Source organism: Thamnophis elegans, chromosome 8, assembly GCF_009769535.1.
Source record: "Thamnophis elegans isolate rThaEle1 chromosome 8, rThaEle1.pri, whole genome shotgun sequence".
Lineage (NCBI taxonomy): Eukaryota > Metazoa > Chordata > Lepidosauria > Squamata > Colubridae > Thamnophis > Thamnophis elegans.
In genome coordinates this window covers 30,060,970-30,077,953 of record NC_045548.1, presented here as the reverse complement: position 1 = coordinate 30,077,953, position 16,984 = coordinate 30,060,970, and the positions used below count along the sequence as shown (strand labels likewise).

At 36.0% G+C, this 16,984-nt stretch overlaps 1 protein-coding gene across 1 annotated transcript in view; it reads right to left on the bottom strand.

The window, feature by feature from the left end:
- Positions 1-4,328: 4,328 nt before the first annotated feature.
- TTC39C (tetratricopeptide repeat domain 39C) overlaps positions 4,329-16,984 on the bottom strand; it is a 46,598-nt gene continuing 33,942 nt past the window's right edge. Inside the window, exons 9-14 of the mRNA XM_032222752.1 lie at positions 16,203-16,312; positions 13,722-13,845; positions 12,601-12,698; positions 10,530-10,634; positions 8,700-8,738; positions 4,329-8,418 (exon numbers count right to left, since the gene is read on the bottom strand). Of these exons, the coding sequence (XP_032078643.1) occupies positions 8,329-8,418; positions 8,700-8,738; positions 10,530-10,634; positions 12,601-12,698; positions 13,722-13,845; positions 16,203-16,312 (566 nt within the window). The 3' untranslated portion in view covers positions 4,329-8,328. The remainder of the gene's footprint in view (positions 8,419-8,699; positions 8,739-10,529; positions 10,635-12,600; positions 12,699-13,721; positions 13,846-16,202; positions 16,313-16,984) is intronic.

Genomic DNA, 16,984 nt, shown 5'->3' with positions numbered 1-16,984 from the left:
TTAGTCTGACAATTACAATTTCCACTGACAATTACATGTTTAATGTTAACATGGGGATTATAATTAAACAATTGTAAATTGAGTGTGCATATATTAAAATACTAATACCCCTCTGAGCAATACTTCGTATATTTTACTTGGTTTGCATTAAAATGTTACATACATCAGTAAATATCAGTCTATGATACAACTCTTTCTCTACATCTATTATTATAGATATTTGTAGATATAACTTGCATCTGTTAATTTTCATTTGCCAAAATTACTATAGAAAAATATTCTATTTGATAATATTAGCAAGATGTGAACATCTCAGATACTGATTATGAAGACATGAAGATTGAAATGTATGTAACTGCTTTTGAAGTTTGAAAGGCATAAGGCTTGCCTACTTGTTCCTGCTTTTAGTAGCTGGAAGGGATATATCAAGGCACCAAAAATGAGTTAAATATGCAGCCCAATCCACATTCTGTTCTTTCCTGGACACAGGTCTCTTTAGTGTTTAGCATGAGAATCGTGAACAGAATTCTGCAAACATTTGGGTGTCCATGTAGAGAATTCCCAGATGAGAATTCTTATAGCTGTGAATTTCAAATCAGAATGGGCTCTACATATATGCCATTAAATTTCCTTAGAATTCCATCGTGGGTTTTCATATTCAACATATACGTCATTAAATCTTAAACAGAAGTTGCATATGTGATTCCTGCAGGCCAATTCATACATTCCATAGGAATGCTGAAAGAGCAAAAACTATTTATTTATTAATTCTATAATGACAAACCAGTTACCCAATACAATATGCCCCAAGTACAAATAAGACTTAGGGCAAGATCTTCAAAACATTAATATACCCTTTAATTAGAAATAATTCCAAATATCAAATAAAACCAGCATCCATATTACAAAACATAATTAACCATATTATATTATAGATGCAACTTAATCACTCAAATCCCTATTTGTTTTTGTTGTACTTCCACTCTGAAAGAGGAAGGGAAACATATTCAAGCATCAGAAATGAGCCTATGATTTATGAGTTGCATCCAATTCTCTTATAAATGACATAGAAGCTGTCATCTGAGGAATCATTTGTCATCTGCAGTTTCTTCCCATTCTTATTATCCGGAAGCGTTGGCATGCTCCAGATCCTATCATGTAAACAATGCTACTGGTGGAATCCAGGAATTATATCTTGTCTGTTGCAGTACCTATCCTCAGGAACATTTCTCCAAGGATTTGTTTGGCCTGCTTGGCCCATACCCTGGCCTTATTTAAAAGAGCCCTTAAAACCCAGCCTTTTCCTGGGATACATTATATGGTTAGAGAGTTTCAGATCCTTGTGATCCTATAGTTTTAAATTGTTTTAGTATTACAGGAGGAGGGTGTCCTTATATATTTAATAAATAAAATAAATAGATACAACATACCTTTTGTCCCCAAATAATATTTTGTATTAAATATTAACATTTAAAGCCCTCTTCCCCATTGTCCATTATTTATAGTTGTAGAGCATGAAGGTAACTTTTCATTTTGAAAGAAACAAAGTGCTTTCTGTTCTACTAACATGCAGGAAGCAAAATACATTTTGGGGTAATTTAGTTAAAAATGGAGAGGCTAAGTCAGAAGACGTTTTTACAGATTTTATTTAAGAACAAACGTAGAGAATAATAAATATTGAAAATGGCAGAACCAAGTCTGCACCAGAGAAAAACTGAAACAGAAAAACTACATTAAAAAAATACAGATTATGCATGGGAAGCAAACAAAGTATATAAAATACTCTTGTCCAAATCACAGCTGAAACTTTGAACTGAGTATCCAGTACCCAAGTGTATTGCAGAATGCCAACTGAAAACAGCATATGTATATTAAAGTAGCTGGGGTTTCCCATATCATTTTCGATGTTGATTACAGGAAAAAGGTAATAACTGTATATTTAAAAAAACAACACTTTAAATAAATGAGCTATTCTGAATTGATACCACATGTATTTATACTGTGATAATCATATGTAAGTTCTATGGAATATAGCATATGTGATATATCTACTAAACATAGAGAATCATAACATGATGGACAGGTAGCTGGTCTAGAAGCTTGGTTTAATTCTCAGGGAAATGATCAGTTGGTGCCTGGCTGTACATAAAAAACTAGGAAGAAGAATCATATTGTTAGAAACCATTTATAGTGAAATAACTTTTTACCTAGAAGAATAATCCAATCTCACAAATCTTCTACATGTGAATTCAAGTTACACAGCTAGGCATACGTTTACCATTTCAGCAGAAAACCAAGCAATTTGTGTTTTTTTAAAAAGAGCCGAGGTGGCGCAGTAGTTAGGGTGCAGTACTGCAGGCCACTTCAGCTGACTGTTATCTGCAGTTCAGCGGTTCTAATCTCACCGGCTCAAGGTTGACTCAGCCTTCCATCCTTCCGAGGTGGGTGAAATGAGGACCCAGACTGTGGGGGCAATATGCTGACTCTGTAAACCGCTTAGAGAGGGCTGAAAGCCCTATGAAGTGGTATATAAGTCTAACTGCTATTTCTATTGCTATTTACTCAGTGTCCTGAAGAATTGAGATTTATATGGTGTATGTGTGTCTGTGTGTGAGAGAAGGGGAGGAGAGGGAGAGAGAGAGGGAGAGGGATGGAGGAAGATTTTCCCCACATTCAAATCTTTCCTCCTGCTGCTTTCTTACCAATAAGTTAGGAGAAGAGTCTTTAACCTGCCCAAATAGTTTCCTGTGGGGAAAAAAGCATCAGGAAAAGCAGATCTCCCCCCCATATATTTTCCCTGCTTTTCCTCTATTTTGAAAGAGCCACTTCTGTTGCTTTAAGCAAGGATTACAGTATTAAGATACATTCTATGCTTCTCCTGTGCAACATTAACTAGTGCCATAAGTAAGAATTCTCCTTCATAAATATTTAATCCCTGAAAAACATGCAATAAATTGAAATCAGAAAACTACTGATTGTAGGCCAGAGTGGCCCTCCCTTTTTTTTTCCAACAGCAACTCCCATTATCCCTCATAACTAGCCTTTTTAACTACCGCTGATGGGAGTTGGAGAACAACATCAGAAGAAAATCATGTTACTCATCCTGGTTCTAAGACATTGAAACAGGAAAATATCAAATTTTAATTTAACTAAGCAGAAATATTTTTTTTTAATGTTAAATAAATGAGACCTATAGTATATTATAGAAAACAATCTAAAGTGACATGTAAAACTTCAAGTTATTCACCGATGCAGTAAAAAGTATCAACAACAAAAATATATCTGCCTTGGTAAAATTCTTAAAATATATATTAACCTATGAGATGCTTAATCAATTATTGCCATTAGATCATGCCTCCGAGCTATAAAGTATAAAAACATTCTGATTACATAAAATACAGTCAGGATTGTTCTCATCACCAGCATAATCTAATATAAAAATACCTTTTATGTTTACAAGAAGTTTTTTCTAGAATGTATATATGGGGAAAGTAATAGTAGGAATGGGAATACTTGGGTGGATGGAGCAGAAAGCTACTGTTTATATATCAGACAGCCATTTTGCTTGCAAGATTGATGCATCTCAGAACAGACATAGTGACAGAAGCATATCCATGGCCAGGTAACACTGGCTCTATAAAACTATGGTTTTTGAAGGAACCAGCCAATGGCTCCAAAATGGGAGTATACAAGTTTTGCAAATTTATCTTGTTCACACATTTCCTGGCATACAGGGGTATTTGCAGGGTATAGTTTAGAAAAAAAATCAAGAAGGGCCACTATGATACTGTAGTCAAAGCCTCACCCAATTTTATTCAATCCGGCACCTATAAAAACAAGTGGATCTTTGATCACACCACCATGGCTACCACCTTGAATATTTTCACCATAGTCTGCAAACATCCCTGCTGGCACATAATCACAAGACATTTAAGAAATTTTGTTATAACCCCATAACGAGGGGTTATATATTTATATATATTTAGCGATTTGTTTTGTAAAAGACTGTATGTTGAAAAAAGTTGCTTGTACTAATAAGAAACTGTTAAGAAAAAAATGCAGATATATATCTATAAATTTTAGCTGATCAAAACTATTTTCAAAATTAACTTGCCCCATCCTATATTCTCATCATCAAATGATTTTTTTTCTTATTTTAGCTACCTAAGTTTCCAAACGCAGGATGGTTGGTGTTGCTTTGGGTTTGGGCACTCAAAAGCCCCTTAGGTCTCATAAATATATAGATAGGTCTGCTGCTAAAACCAGATTTAAAATGCTGATTAAACTTGACTGTCCAAGAATCTGGTGAATGTTTAGTATTCTGACTAAAATATGCTATATCTGAGTAAGGAACTTTTGGGATAAGCAATTATTTGCGGCAAGTAAACTTTGGGTGAGTTAAGCAGGGAGAGTGAACTTTTGTTGTACCTGACAGCTTTCAAGTTTCTTCAGGGTTGCGAGATTTGTTTTGTAGTTGGATGTGAGGATTTTGAAGAAGGATAATCCAGAGGTGTCATTGGTCAGACAGATGGTTCATGTCAGGTGTTGGAGGGCTAGGAAATAGTAGTTTCTTGTTAGGAAGATCCTAAAGAACAATGGTGAGGCTAGGCCCTTGATCCCACTGAGGGTGAGAATGAGGCAAATTACCAGAAGTGATAAGCAATGGGAACTATGAAAGGGGAAGCTGTTTCTAGAGAAGGGGGATTGTCCACTTGGTCTGTCTCTTTTTCTTCAGATCTCCTTTCCCTGAGCTCAGGAGGCCAGATTGAAGGACGCTTTGCTTCCGACTGCTACTGATGTTAGGTCCATTTTTCTTCACCCCAGAACAGATGGCTGAGGTTATGAAGAATATTGCAATAGCCTTTTATCATGCTCAGATCACTTCCCAGTCAATATGTTCCCTGTTGGCACGAGTGACATCTGAAAGGCTAAGGACTGATTAGAATGGGCTACCTGAACATTTAACACTGTATCCTTTTCAGTAGCTGCTTATAGATTTTTGGTAGATAGTTCTGCTATGGAACTAGTCAAGCTTGAAACTGAGATGAGAATGCTGGATGTGATCTCCTGAAGAGCCTTTCCCTCTCCTTTGATTACCTATTCATGTATCAAAAATTCTGGGAGATGAAACAGAGGAAGTAATGTATTACATAACTTCCACCTACACTTATCTTCCCTTTTAATGAAGATGAAAACAGCATAGGACATCTGGTAGATGATCTTTGTTACCACCCAGATAGAAAGTTCAATTCTCCTGATCCTACAGACCTCTCAAAAGCATTCACACCCTCCATGCTTTTCTGCTGGACCATCTTATAGACACATATTTAAGACATAGATTGATCTTCCCATATGTTTCTTCATGTCAAATTATTTTGGGGTATGTTGCATTGTTTTGTTTGTCCACTTGATTCTGTAGGCGTAGCTCCAATCATTAGTGCTAAAGTTCAGCTAGCCCCTTCATTTACTTCGTGTCATTCTTGGCTCTGTGTTTAGCATTTCTATAAAATCAGTAGAAGATATCATTTCTGGATGAGGTACCATCAATATGTTAATATTCCATGGTGTAAACTCAATCTCAGGCCAAACTATTGATGCCCTGGTAATCCTCATATGGTGCCCATAGTCTATATGGGATTGACAGTTGAAACAAGCTGAAATTTAAGTCCAATAAGAGTAAGGTATTGCTAGTCCAGAAGCAATCTGGTCCTTTGTTGATTATATTGGCTGCAGATAAGGTTGCATTCCACCTTAAAAAGCAGGTTCATGACTTTTGAAGTCATAGCCACAATATGATTCACAGATAGAAGACATGGCCTTTGCTCCACTTTGACTGATGGACCAGTTGAGGCCCTTTTTGGAGCAGAAGTTTTTGACATGCATGGCTTGTGCCCTCATCCCTTCAAAATGGGGTAGCAATGCACTTTATTTGGGCCTATCCCCAAAACTACTAGCAAACTGCTGAGAAGTGAAAGCTTCTTCAGCCATGTAACTTCACTCTTGCAGGTACTGTGTTGTTTCAAAGTAATTTCAAAAGATAATTCAAATTGCTGTTTCTGGCCTATAAACGCTTTGCTTGGCAACTGTCCATTCCACCTATTTGTCTCAGGAGATCATGTGGATGATCCTAGAAACAGTCTATCTCAATGGCTGCCATCGTTGTGAAATAATTTCTCCACAGAAATCTATGGGTCACAGTATCCTGGAGCATTGTTATCTTTAAGAAAGTTAATGAAGACGATTTTGCAAGATGTTTTGGATTTAAGATGCTTGCTTGGATGTTTTTATTTGCAAGACAAAAGTTATATCTGTGTTAAAATTTCCTATGTTTTTTTATTCTAATGATTTACCTGACTAGTTTAGAATTACACAACTGGTTTAGAATTTATACAGTATTTAATTATCTTGCTTTATTTTGTTATTTATTTCAAAATGTTGGGGTAAAAATACTGAAACAAATAAAATATTAATAAATTGCCACTATTAAAATAGTTAGGAACAAGGCAGTTGTGTGTAAAAGCCTTATTAAAGGCTGCAAATTAGGTTAATCCTCCTCTCTCAGTAGGGAGCAGGTCCCAAAAGTCTGGAGCCAGAATCAGGATTAGAATCAGACTAAGAAATGGCAGCTCTGATGTAATTCTGATGATGATGATATGGAATGGGCACCATACTGAAGAACAGTCTCTCTGGTAATTCCTGGTTTTAAAGGGCAAAATGTATGGACAATCATATCTTGTTTCCACTGAAAATTGACTACAAACACCAATGAAATACAAAAAAGGAACTAAACATTTAGAACAAAATATCGCCAAAGCAATAGAATCAAGAAGGTTTGACAATCGAGTTTGAGTTAATTGTTCACAGAATATAGTTTTTTTTAAAAAGAGCACAGATGATATAATAGTCACTAAGTACTTTTGGGGGGAGTAGCAAGAAACAGGTGATGCAATTTAGCAGTTACATGATGTACTTGGTCATTTGGTTCCAATTCACATTTGATAATCCAAACACTGAGCTCATAACACAGGACAGGAACTATCCTGTGTGTGCTCATGACAGCATTACCCAATGCTGAAAGTGAACAAGGAAGTCCTTGTGAATGTAATTGTAATCTTTTTCTCTTTCTTAATGCTCTTTGGAGCTTGTTTGTTCAAGTGAACTACAAACAAGATAAAGCATTTAGCAGATCAGGTGAGAATCCAGAGTTGTGAAAGAGAAATTTCAGAAATTGAAAATAAGGCTTTAATGCCATTAAAAAAAGCTTCACAATATATAGGAAAAGCTACTATGCTAAAAATTGTTTTTCAAAAAACAATATTTGCCTTAAAAATACATACACACTAAAATAATGTGTGACAATTTTAAAAGTCAGAAAATTGAATAAACTTCTACTGTGTTATATTATTTTAAAAGTTCTAAAACCAGAAGGAGGGATACTATAGGTTTAAAATGCCAGAAGGCAAGTTTTTCATATTTAACCTACATTTTAGCAACATGAATGATTCACAAATCCCTTGTTGACAACCAATTATCCACACTACCATTTAAATAGGTATCAAATGTTTAACACAATGCTTAAGGATTTAAAAAATAAACATTTGGCTAAAAAATAAAGTTTCTAAATATATTCTCATAATTTAAAATAAATATGGGAGCAGATTTCATTATTTACATATATCTGTATGACCAAGAAAAGTTCCATGGGCAGGTTTGTTGTGCTGTAAATGCACCAGGCAATTTTCCAGCTCTATATCCATTGGCTTTTGAATATAACTATTCATTTCTATACCATACTGAAACAACTTTATAATATTGTTTCCATGAAAAGGGTTCCTTTCAATAGAAGAATGGTTAAGCTATTCAGAAATGGGAAAAATAATAGAAATCAAGCCAATATTGGTAGAGAAAATCAGTGTGTGCTCATTGTTCGTTCATTTGTACAACCACAGGCTATGATTTCCAGCTTGACAAAAAACAACAACAAAAAAGACATCTCTAAGCATTGGAACTAAAGGACTTTAATATTCAAAGGAATTCTCCAGAACCATCCCCTGTCTGTGTGGCTGGGCTTGAACATAATGTCTAGCTTCCCCAAATTTAAAAAGGACATATACATGAGAAATCACCAGTTGTTTGAGCCTAAGGTCACTTAACCTTTTTGACTGAGTCCTTAATTGTTGAGATTGTTAACATTTTTTCATCACCAGCTTTGCATCTTTAGGAAAACATCTCTTGCACAGGATGGTTTTCTGGAGGAAAGCTGATCTTCCTGACAGCTTTGTCCTTCGAGTGCAAAAGTCGAAGAAAAGATGGGAGCCTTTCTGTTCATCACTGGGGGACAACTTCTCGCAGAGAGGCTAATGCTGCATGGATGCGAACATGCAACCTGTTCTCAAAATCATACCCTGTGAATTCTTCCTGTAATAGAAAATAAAGATAAAAATTAAACTCACTGTAGTAAAGAGGCATGACAACTTAAAGGGTTGTACAAGATATGTATTGTTTTAATTGTACATTTTTGGAAGTTAAACATGTTTTCTAATCCCCCAAGTCAAACACAATAGTAAAGACAAAAGAATAAAGGGGTTTCTTCCCCCTTTCATCCTAGTTAATGTCTGTTTCATGCAGCCTATATTGCAAGGAAAAAGAGACCCCGAACACACAGAAAAGAAAATACTTAAAACCATTCTGAATATTACCTTTGCTTGATGCAGTAACACCTTACCTCTTGGGACAGACTGTAGGAAGAAGCAAATATCATTTTAGAAATGTCCATGTCATCTTCCAAAAACAGAAAACAAAAACAATAACAACACAATATTTAGCTCAACATAGGAAATAAAAGTCTGATAATAAGATTAATTGGGAAAATACTATACTATACTGACTTGCTCCTTTAGTGAGTAACAGAAAGTCAATTGAATGTAGTGGTTAAGGTGTTAACTTAGAAACCAGGAGTCTGTGAATTCTAGTCCTGGCCTTAAGCATAAAAGCTAGTTAGATGACTTTGAGTCAGTCACTGTCTCTGAGCCCAAACCACTTCACAGGTTTGTTGTTGCAGGGACAAAGAAGAATGCCTTAAGTTACTTTAAAAATAATAATGGTGGATTTTAAAAAAAAAAAAACCTAATAAATAATAATAAATATAATTTAGAACACTTTTAAAAATACTGGAAATTAATCATTTTCATTTGGACACTACCTATTCCCAGCAAAATGATGAATAATCACATAAATGAGCTATCTCAAGAAAGTATTTTAGAAAATATTGGAGATAATTGATTTGTTGTGTTTCCCAATGAGTGCAGCTACTTGAAATAAAACGAAGACTTCATTTGTAGTCATAAAAATAAGTTCCAGTTATTTTCTGCTACTCTTTTCTTAAAAGCCTTAAAAGAGAAGGGTGTTTTTTCTTAGGTGCGCCATGTGGGAATTGTAAGAGAAGAGTCAGGCTAGTCTAGAGTGGCCCTTATTCACACTTGTTCTTCTTACCCAGGCTGGAATTCTTGACTTCCTCAGCCTTGTTAACTTCATTCCTTTATTCCTCCTAAACGTCACAGCAAGAGAAAGAATCCTACCTACATTTGTAGCTGCCAATGCTTACAATAATTTAAAAGTGAGGTAGAACAAAAGGAAAAAAAGGGAGAGAGAGAGAGAGAGGACAAAAAGCAACAACAAGCCACACATATATATATATATATATATATATATATATATATATATATATATATATATATATATATATATATATATATATATATATATATATATATACATACATACATACATACATACATACATACATACATACATACACGTATGTATGTATGTATGTATGTGTATATATACACACACACACACACACACACACACACACATATATATGCAAATAAACCTGGGGCACTCCAAGTACAGGTAGCTCCCAACTTACAGCAGTTCATTTAGTGACTGTTCAAAGATACAATGGGACTGAAAATAGTGAGTTATGACCATTTCTCACACTTAATGACCATTGTAGCATCCTCATGGTCACATGATTTACATTCGGATGCTTGAAAATTGACTCACATTTATGACCGTTGCAATTTCCCAGGGTCACGTAATCCCCTTTTGTGACCTTCTGACAAGTAAAGTCAATGGGGAAACCATATTTATTTAACAACCATGGGACTAATTTAACAACTGTAGTGATTCACTTAACAAACTGTGAATTGTGACGAGAAAAGTTGTAAAATGGGGCAAATCTTACTTAACAAATTTTTTCCCTTAACAACATAAATTTTGGGCTCAATTGTAGTCGTAAATTGAGGACTAATTGTATTATTGAATTATACTTCTCAGTGACTCCAGGCAGCATGCATGATTCCGGGAACCACAATGTAGCAACACCTGGATGGGCACAAGTTCCTCATTTCTGAAGAACATAGGCTATCAATCCAGTCAAAGTTACCAATTATCATTTCAACTGCAGAAAAAACAGTTAGAATAAAAATATATTCTCAGATTTACCACCACCACCCTCCAATTACCTGAGGGTTTTCTAATAAAAGACAGCCAAGTTCATAGCAAGCATATGGTTGAACATACAGGTTGTTCTGGCGGCAGATTTCATCTTTAAGGGCTCTTTGAAAGAACTGCAAAAGAAAAATTATCCCATTATTTCTAAGAACAAAATGATTTTGTTTGCACTTGACTCAGAAACTTTAATTAGTCCAGTCATAAAATCTTTTCATTTGCCAATTATCATTTCAAACATAAATGAACCAAATCAAAACCAGATGGGGAAATAATTGCTAATGGCTATGGATAAATAGTAGGTGACAGTGGTAAAACTTGCTGAATAGAAAATACTTGACACATAGACATAATCTCTGCAGTCACAATAAATATTGTTCTTTCTTAAAAAAAAATCTGAAAAACTGTTAAAAGTATTTCTGAAATTCTGGATTTCAAACAATTAATAAAAAATTGACTAAACATGCTATGTTGACCTCACACATTAGGAAACAAATTTAGTGGCCATTAACCTTTGGTTTTATGTAATGCTACTAACTGCAATTGAGTGAGAAAGGATATGTACATAAGAGAGAAAGAGAAATATTGCAAATCACCATAAGTCTCACCAGCATCTCCAGTCTCATTCTGGTTTACATTAGAGCAACCAAACAAACTACAATAAAATCATTAAAAACCCAAGTCCCAAATTATTATTATTATTATTATTATTATTATTATTATTATTATTATTATTAATAATACAGTGCAATCACATAGGTATTCTCTTTATCCTAAGTGAAAACAATCCTCATAAGGATTGTAAAATAGTTCAATCTTCACTGCTTTATTAAAAACTGCAATGTTTGGTGCCAATTTCCTTTCTGGGCAAATGTTTTTAACAAGGTTGGAACCACCAATGATAAACCTCACCAATGAACCTCAACTAGCCCCATATCCTGTATTCAAACCCAACCCCCCACCCACCCTCACACCAGAATGACCAATTTTACCAGGAGACTTGCACTGCTTGGGAGCCAAGCCATTTATAGCATTAAAGTGAAGGGGCCTTGGTGCTTTCTGAGCTTGGCTATTTTCTTGCAGAGTTTCATTACCCAAGCGAGGTAACATCATCAACGCCAGAGCATTGAAGATTCAAAGTAACATTTTGGGCTGTGTTTGGAAACTTACTGAAAGCCAATGCAGTACCTGTAGTACAGGATGTTACATGGCTGGGGCAGCTCTCCCCTGCCAGCATGCAAGCAGATGTGTTCTACACTAATGCAATTTGAATAACCTTGAAAGGTAACCCCATGTGGAATGCATTGCAGTAGTCTGTCTCTCAGGTGAGAGCAGCAGTATATAACCAGACCTTTTCATTCTACATTGGGCCACAACTAATCCAACAGCCCATCCAGCAATTGTCATAAATTTAAGAAGATATCTAAGTCATGGATCTGCTCTTTCAAGGGGACTACTACGGTACCTAATCTAAAGTTGTCATCAGATAAAACAGAGAGATTGGTGATCACTGAATAAACAGTAAATCAGACTTATTGGGATTCATCTTTAGCCTGCTTCATCCCGTCTAGGCTTCTATAGTCTGTAAGCACCAGATCAATACTGCTATATCATCTCTAGCCCAGCCTAGCATGGTGATGCATAACTGAAAATTGTCAAAATACTGGTGATACAAGTAGCAGACAAGGATGCAATGGAAAACTACAAGACTCTAAAAGAATTGAGAATGGATGAAGGCAAGGTCATAAGGAAGACAGAAAGATTTAAAGAGAAAAAATAGTGTAATAATATTGGGATGAATTAGAAAGAATTTACTGCAAGCAAAACAAAAATGAGAGAAAGAGGAAATGGGTAATAAACGAAGAAACAAAGACAAAAAGTGTAACAATTCTATGGGATGGGTTATGGTCTGACAGCCTGAATTGGGTCTATAAGATGAAGGCACTCTATCTTTGGCTCTATGTATTCTCATACTAAATTTTTAATTTGTTTTATTACCATTATTGGTATGTTTTCTTGTTAATTGATAATTGTTTTTTTATATGCTTGAATATATTAGCATATTTTCACTCTATTCTCAGTTACCTGAACTGCATCTTCAGCATTTCCTAAGCATTTATGTATGGCACCAAGTAGCAAGTTCTTCAAACCAACAACCATTGAATCCTCAATTTCCTGGCAAGCTTGAGAAGGAGAAAAAGACAGGAATAAATGACAATGATAACATATACATTTGACATTGATACTATTCTTCCATTCCACAACCTCCATTCTCTAGATTCAAAATTCTTCAAACAAAGGCAAGCCTATCTAAAAGACTGCTAAAAAAGCTTTTAATTTAATTTTAATTTAACAACTTCAATGATTCACTTAACAAATGTGGTAAAAAAAGTCATAAAGAGGGACAAAACTTATTTAACAAATTTCTTACTTAGCAACATAAATTCTGGGCTCAATGGTGCTCGTAAGTCAAGGACTACCTGTATATGGATCATAAACTGTGGACTGATGAGGAGGAAATTCAGGAAGCAGGCTGAAAAGTAAGAGCTACGGATAGGTGGGCAGGTGCTATGGCCGGGCACTACGGTGTTTGGGGGTGGTGGTGGTGGCAGTGCCACAAGTAATTGCAATAGAGTGTGGGTGGTCCAGCAGGTGCTGGGGTGGGTGCCACAAAAGGTGGGCAAGCAGGCACTCTAGAGGGAAGAACAGACACTATAGAGCATGGAAAGACAGGTGAAAAAGTGACAGGAATGAGAGCACCTTGTGACTTCCTGCCAGCTTCCCCAATGACTTTGCTTGTGGGAAGCTGGCAGGGAAGGTTGCAAATGGCAATCATGTAACCATAGGATGCTGCAACCATTGTAACTGCAAGTTATTAAATGGCCAAATTGAAATCACATGACCATGGGGAAACTGCAATGACTGCAACTTCTAATCCTCTTGTTCAGTACCATCTTAACTTTGAATGGTCACTGAATGAGTGGCCATAACCTGAGGACCTATATTATCAACTTATTTCTTAATATTTTATGCATTAGGATTAATCAGGTCAAGGTACAGGAATAAGATCAGGAAATCAGCTTCTTGCTTCAAAGGGACACAAACTGCTTGCTAGCAGCAATTGAAAAAAAGGGACAGGAGAATGTATTGTCTTGTAGAAAAAAGACTATATGCAAAAGTATGCAAAGCAGAATTCACATGTATACCTTGACTCATGTGCTGTAGATTGGTGAATGAACAGTTTGGAAGAGCTTTCCATAAGTATAGTACCTCGATGGATGCCAATACACAAAGTTGTTTGGTTGGTTTTTGCTTCCTAAATCTCTCTGCCTGGAAAACAGATCAGATACTGGTTTTATTTTCTAAATAATTGGAGGGAAACTACTTTTAAGCATTGGGATATATTTTCATGTTTTCCCAGTGTAATATAATGGGGAGGGAGGGAGGGAGGGAGGGAGGGAGAGATTACACTGGGAAAACATGAAAAGCATTAAAAGTTCAACATAAGAACCAACAATTTTAGAATGCTGAAATGTAACAGAATAGAATAACAGAGTTAGAAAGGATCGTGGTCTTCTAGTCCAGCCCTTTGCTCAAACAGGAGACCCTATACCATTTCAGACAAGTAGTAGCCCAATCTCTTTATAAAAATCTCCTGTGATACAGCACCAAAAACTTCCGAAGGCGAGCCGTTTGATTGATTATTGTTCTAACAGGCAGAATGTTTTTCCTTATTTCTAGGCTGGTTCTCTCCTTAATTAGTTTCCATTCATTGCTTTTTGTTCTACCTTCACATGCTTTGGAGACTAGTTTGACTCCCTCTTCTTTGTGGCAGCCCCTTAGATATTGGAACACTTCTATCATGCCACCTCTAGTCCTTCCTTTCATTAAACTAGACATACCCAATTCCTGCAACCATTCTTCATATGTGCTAGCCTCTAATCCCAGAATGTAGAGCCCTATGACTTAATTTTCAGGGCTCCAGTCAGCCTAGGATAGGAACCCTAAGAGTGCTGTTCCTAATCTTGTTGTTTTTTTTAACACAATAGTAAAGGTCACAAGAATAGAGACAGCTTTGTGCTGGCCCTGAAACAGATCGATAGAGAGATTTAGAGAATAACAATTCAGCTTTTAATTGTTGTATAACTAAGGACTGGAACACAGAGCAAGAGGTCTGTTTCATCTCTGACATTCAGTTTGAACTTAGAAGCCTTGGCTCCAAATAATGATTTTTTTTTTTTATTTTTGGAGGAGGCAATTTTAAATGTACACATGAAAATACCAACTACCCACATTAACCAAACAGTAATGATCAAATAAGTACGGTTACAACTAATAACTATTTTTTAAAAGTTATTTCTTTAAGTGTAGTTTTTTTCCCTTTTATGATTTAAGATATTATCAGTTATTACAAATCATAATATAAAATCCTGTCAGATATACTGAATAAATGTTCTTTTTTGCCAAAATTCACCACAAGTGGTCCAAAGTATTCCTGGATAGATTACCATCAATTGCTTACTACTGAATGCTAAATGAAATAGCTGCATTGTTTATAATCATAATTAAACCATCTGGCATATTTTATTCTGAATGACGAGGCAGAGATGTCTTTCCTCCACAGGAAAAAGAACACTGCAATGTTCTACTAAAACCTCTAGTTACTGCTGTGCGTGTGCTGTTGTATTCCTGCCAAGTGATTCATTCCACCCAGTGCCTTCTCCAGTGCTCAGGCAGGATTGAATAGAAGCAGTCTGAAATTCCAAGCTCATTCTTTTGCTAGAGAAATTCCACAATAATTTCTCTCAAAAAAAAAACCTCTTAAGCCAGCACAATTTCCTTTACAGTATTATCGGCAACAAGAAGGTTAAAAAAAAAGAACAAGAGATACCTACATGAGCCACTGTGGCGCAGTACTGCAGGCCCTTCTGTTGTCTGCCTGCTGCCTGCAATTTGGCAGTTCAAATCTCACCAGACTCAAGGTTGACTCAGCCTTCCATCCTTCCAAAGTCAGTAAAATGAGGACCCAATTTTTTTTGGGGGGGGCAACATGCTGACTCTGTAAACTGCTTCAAGAGGGCTGTAAAGCACTGTAAAGCAGTATATCAGTCTAAGTCCTATTTCCCATCATTCTTGTCTTAGCTGGCACAAGTTAGCACGAAATAGCTATGAGCATCACTTTCTTCCACGGTGCTTTTGGGAGTAATGTATCTAAGCATATTGTTAACAAAACATGATTTGTACACTGTAGTCAGATACAAAAATGTACACTATCTCATCTGTTACATCTTTTGATGTCAGTCAACAACATCTTATTCTTCCTCCCAAAAAGTCACCTGTTGCAAATAGAGCTGGTGCTCATACCTTAACTAGATAAACAAACTACAGTTAGGTTATTGTCTGTAGCCGCACCCAACTTTAATTGAATCAAGACAGAACATGTAGCTGATGCAAATTGGGGGAGGAAGCCCAATAGGGGTTTTTTCTTCTTTTTAAATTGCATTTCTTCTACCTTAGAGCCTTTCCTATCATTTTCCAGGGACTTATTACTACTGAGGTTTAGCAGCCCATTAAAAGGGGATTTTGAGGATCACAAAAAAGGGAGGAAGCTTGAAGTTTAAACGTGGTCGTATGGTTGCAGATTGCCCAGCCATGAACCAATTCTGTCCAATTTATGTTCACCTGACCTTTTTGACTGAGAATTGTTCAATTTGGTTGTTTTTTCTTTTGAAAAGCTTCTGGACTTCCTTGAAAACAGTCTGTGCACCATTCACTTCACCAGTAGCTCCTTGACACACTGTAATAAAAAGCAATTCCTTTCATTAATTTAAAACAAAAGGTCCTGTTCCCTCACTGAGAATCCCACATGGTCATTAAACATGCAGAAAATTTTATGAATCATTGATTCTTAATTTGTTGGGTTTCCTGTTCCCTTCCTTTCTGAATCATGTCCACTAAACTGCAAATCTGCAGTCAGATTCAGTGTTGCTTTTTGAATAGCAACTAAGATATTTTAAGATCTTATAAAAACAAATATAAAGTATGCTGAAATATAGGATGTGATGCATTTGCAATTTTTGGGGTGAGATAATTGCTATTTGTTGGGTTTTGTTCCATTTACATGTTTGTTTGCTTTTAGTTGTTTTGCATCATTACTACATTTACTATTAGGCACCTGTTGATTTAAGTAGATATAGACCTACCAATAAATAATGCAAGAACAATGTATGTTCCAAAACTCACTATAAGTGACACAACAGAAATGCACCCAATACAGGTAGTCCTTAATTTACAACCATTTGCTTAGTGACCGTTTCAAGTTACAACAGCACTGAAAATTTTAAGTGGCTTGTGACTGGTCCTCACACTTACCATTGCAACATCCCCATGGTAACATGATCAAAATTTGGGTGCCTGGCAACTGTCATGTATTTTCAACAGTTGCAGCATCCCAGGGTCATTTGATTGA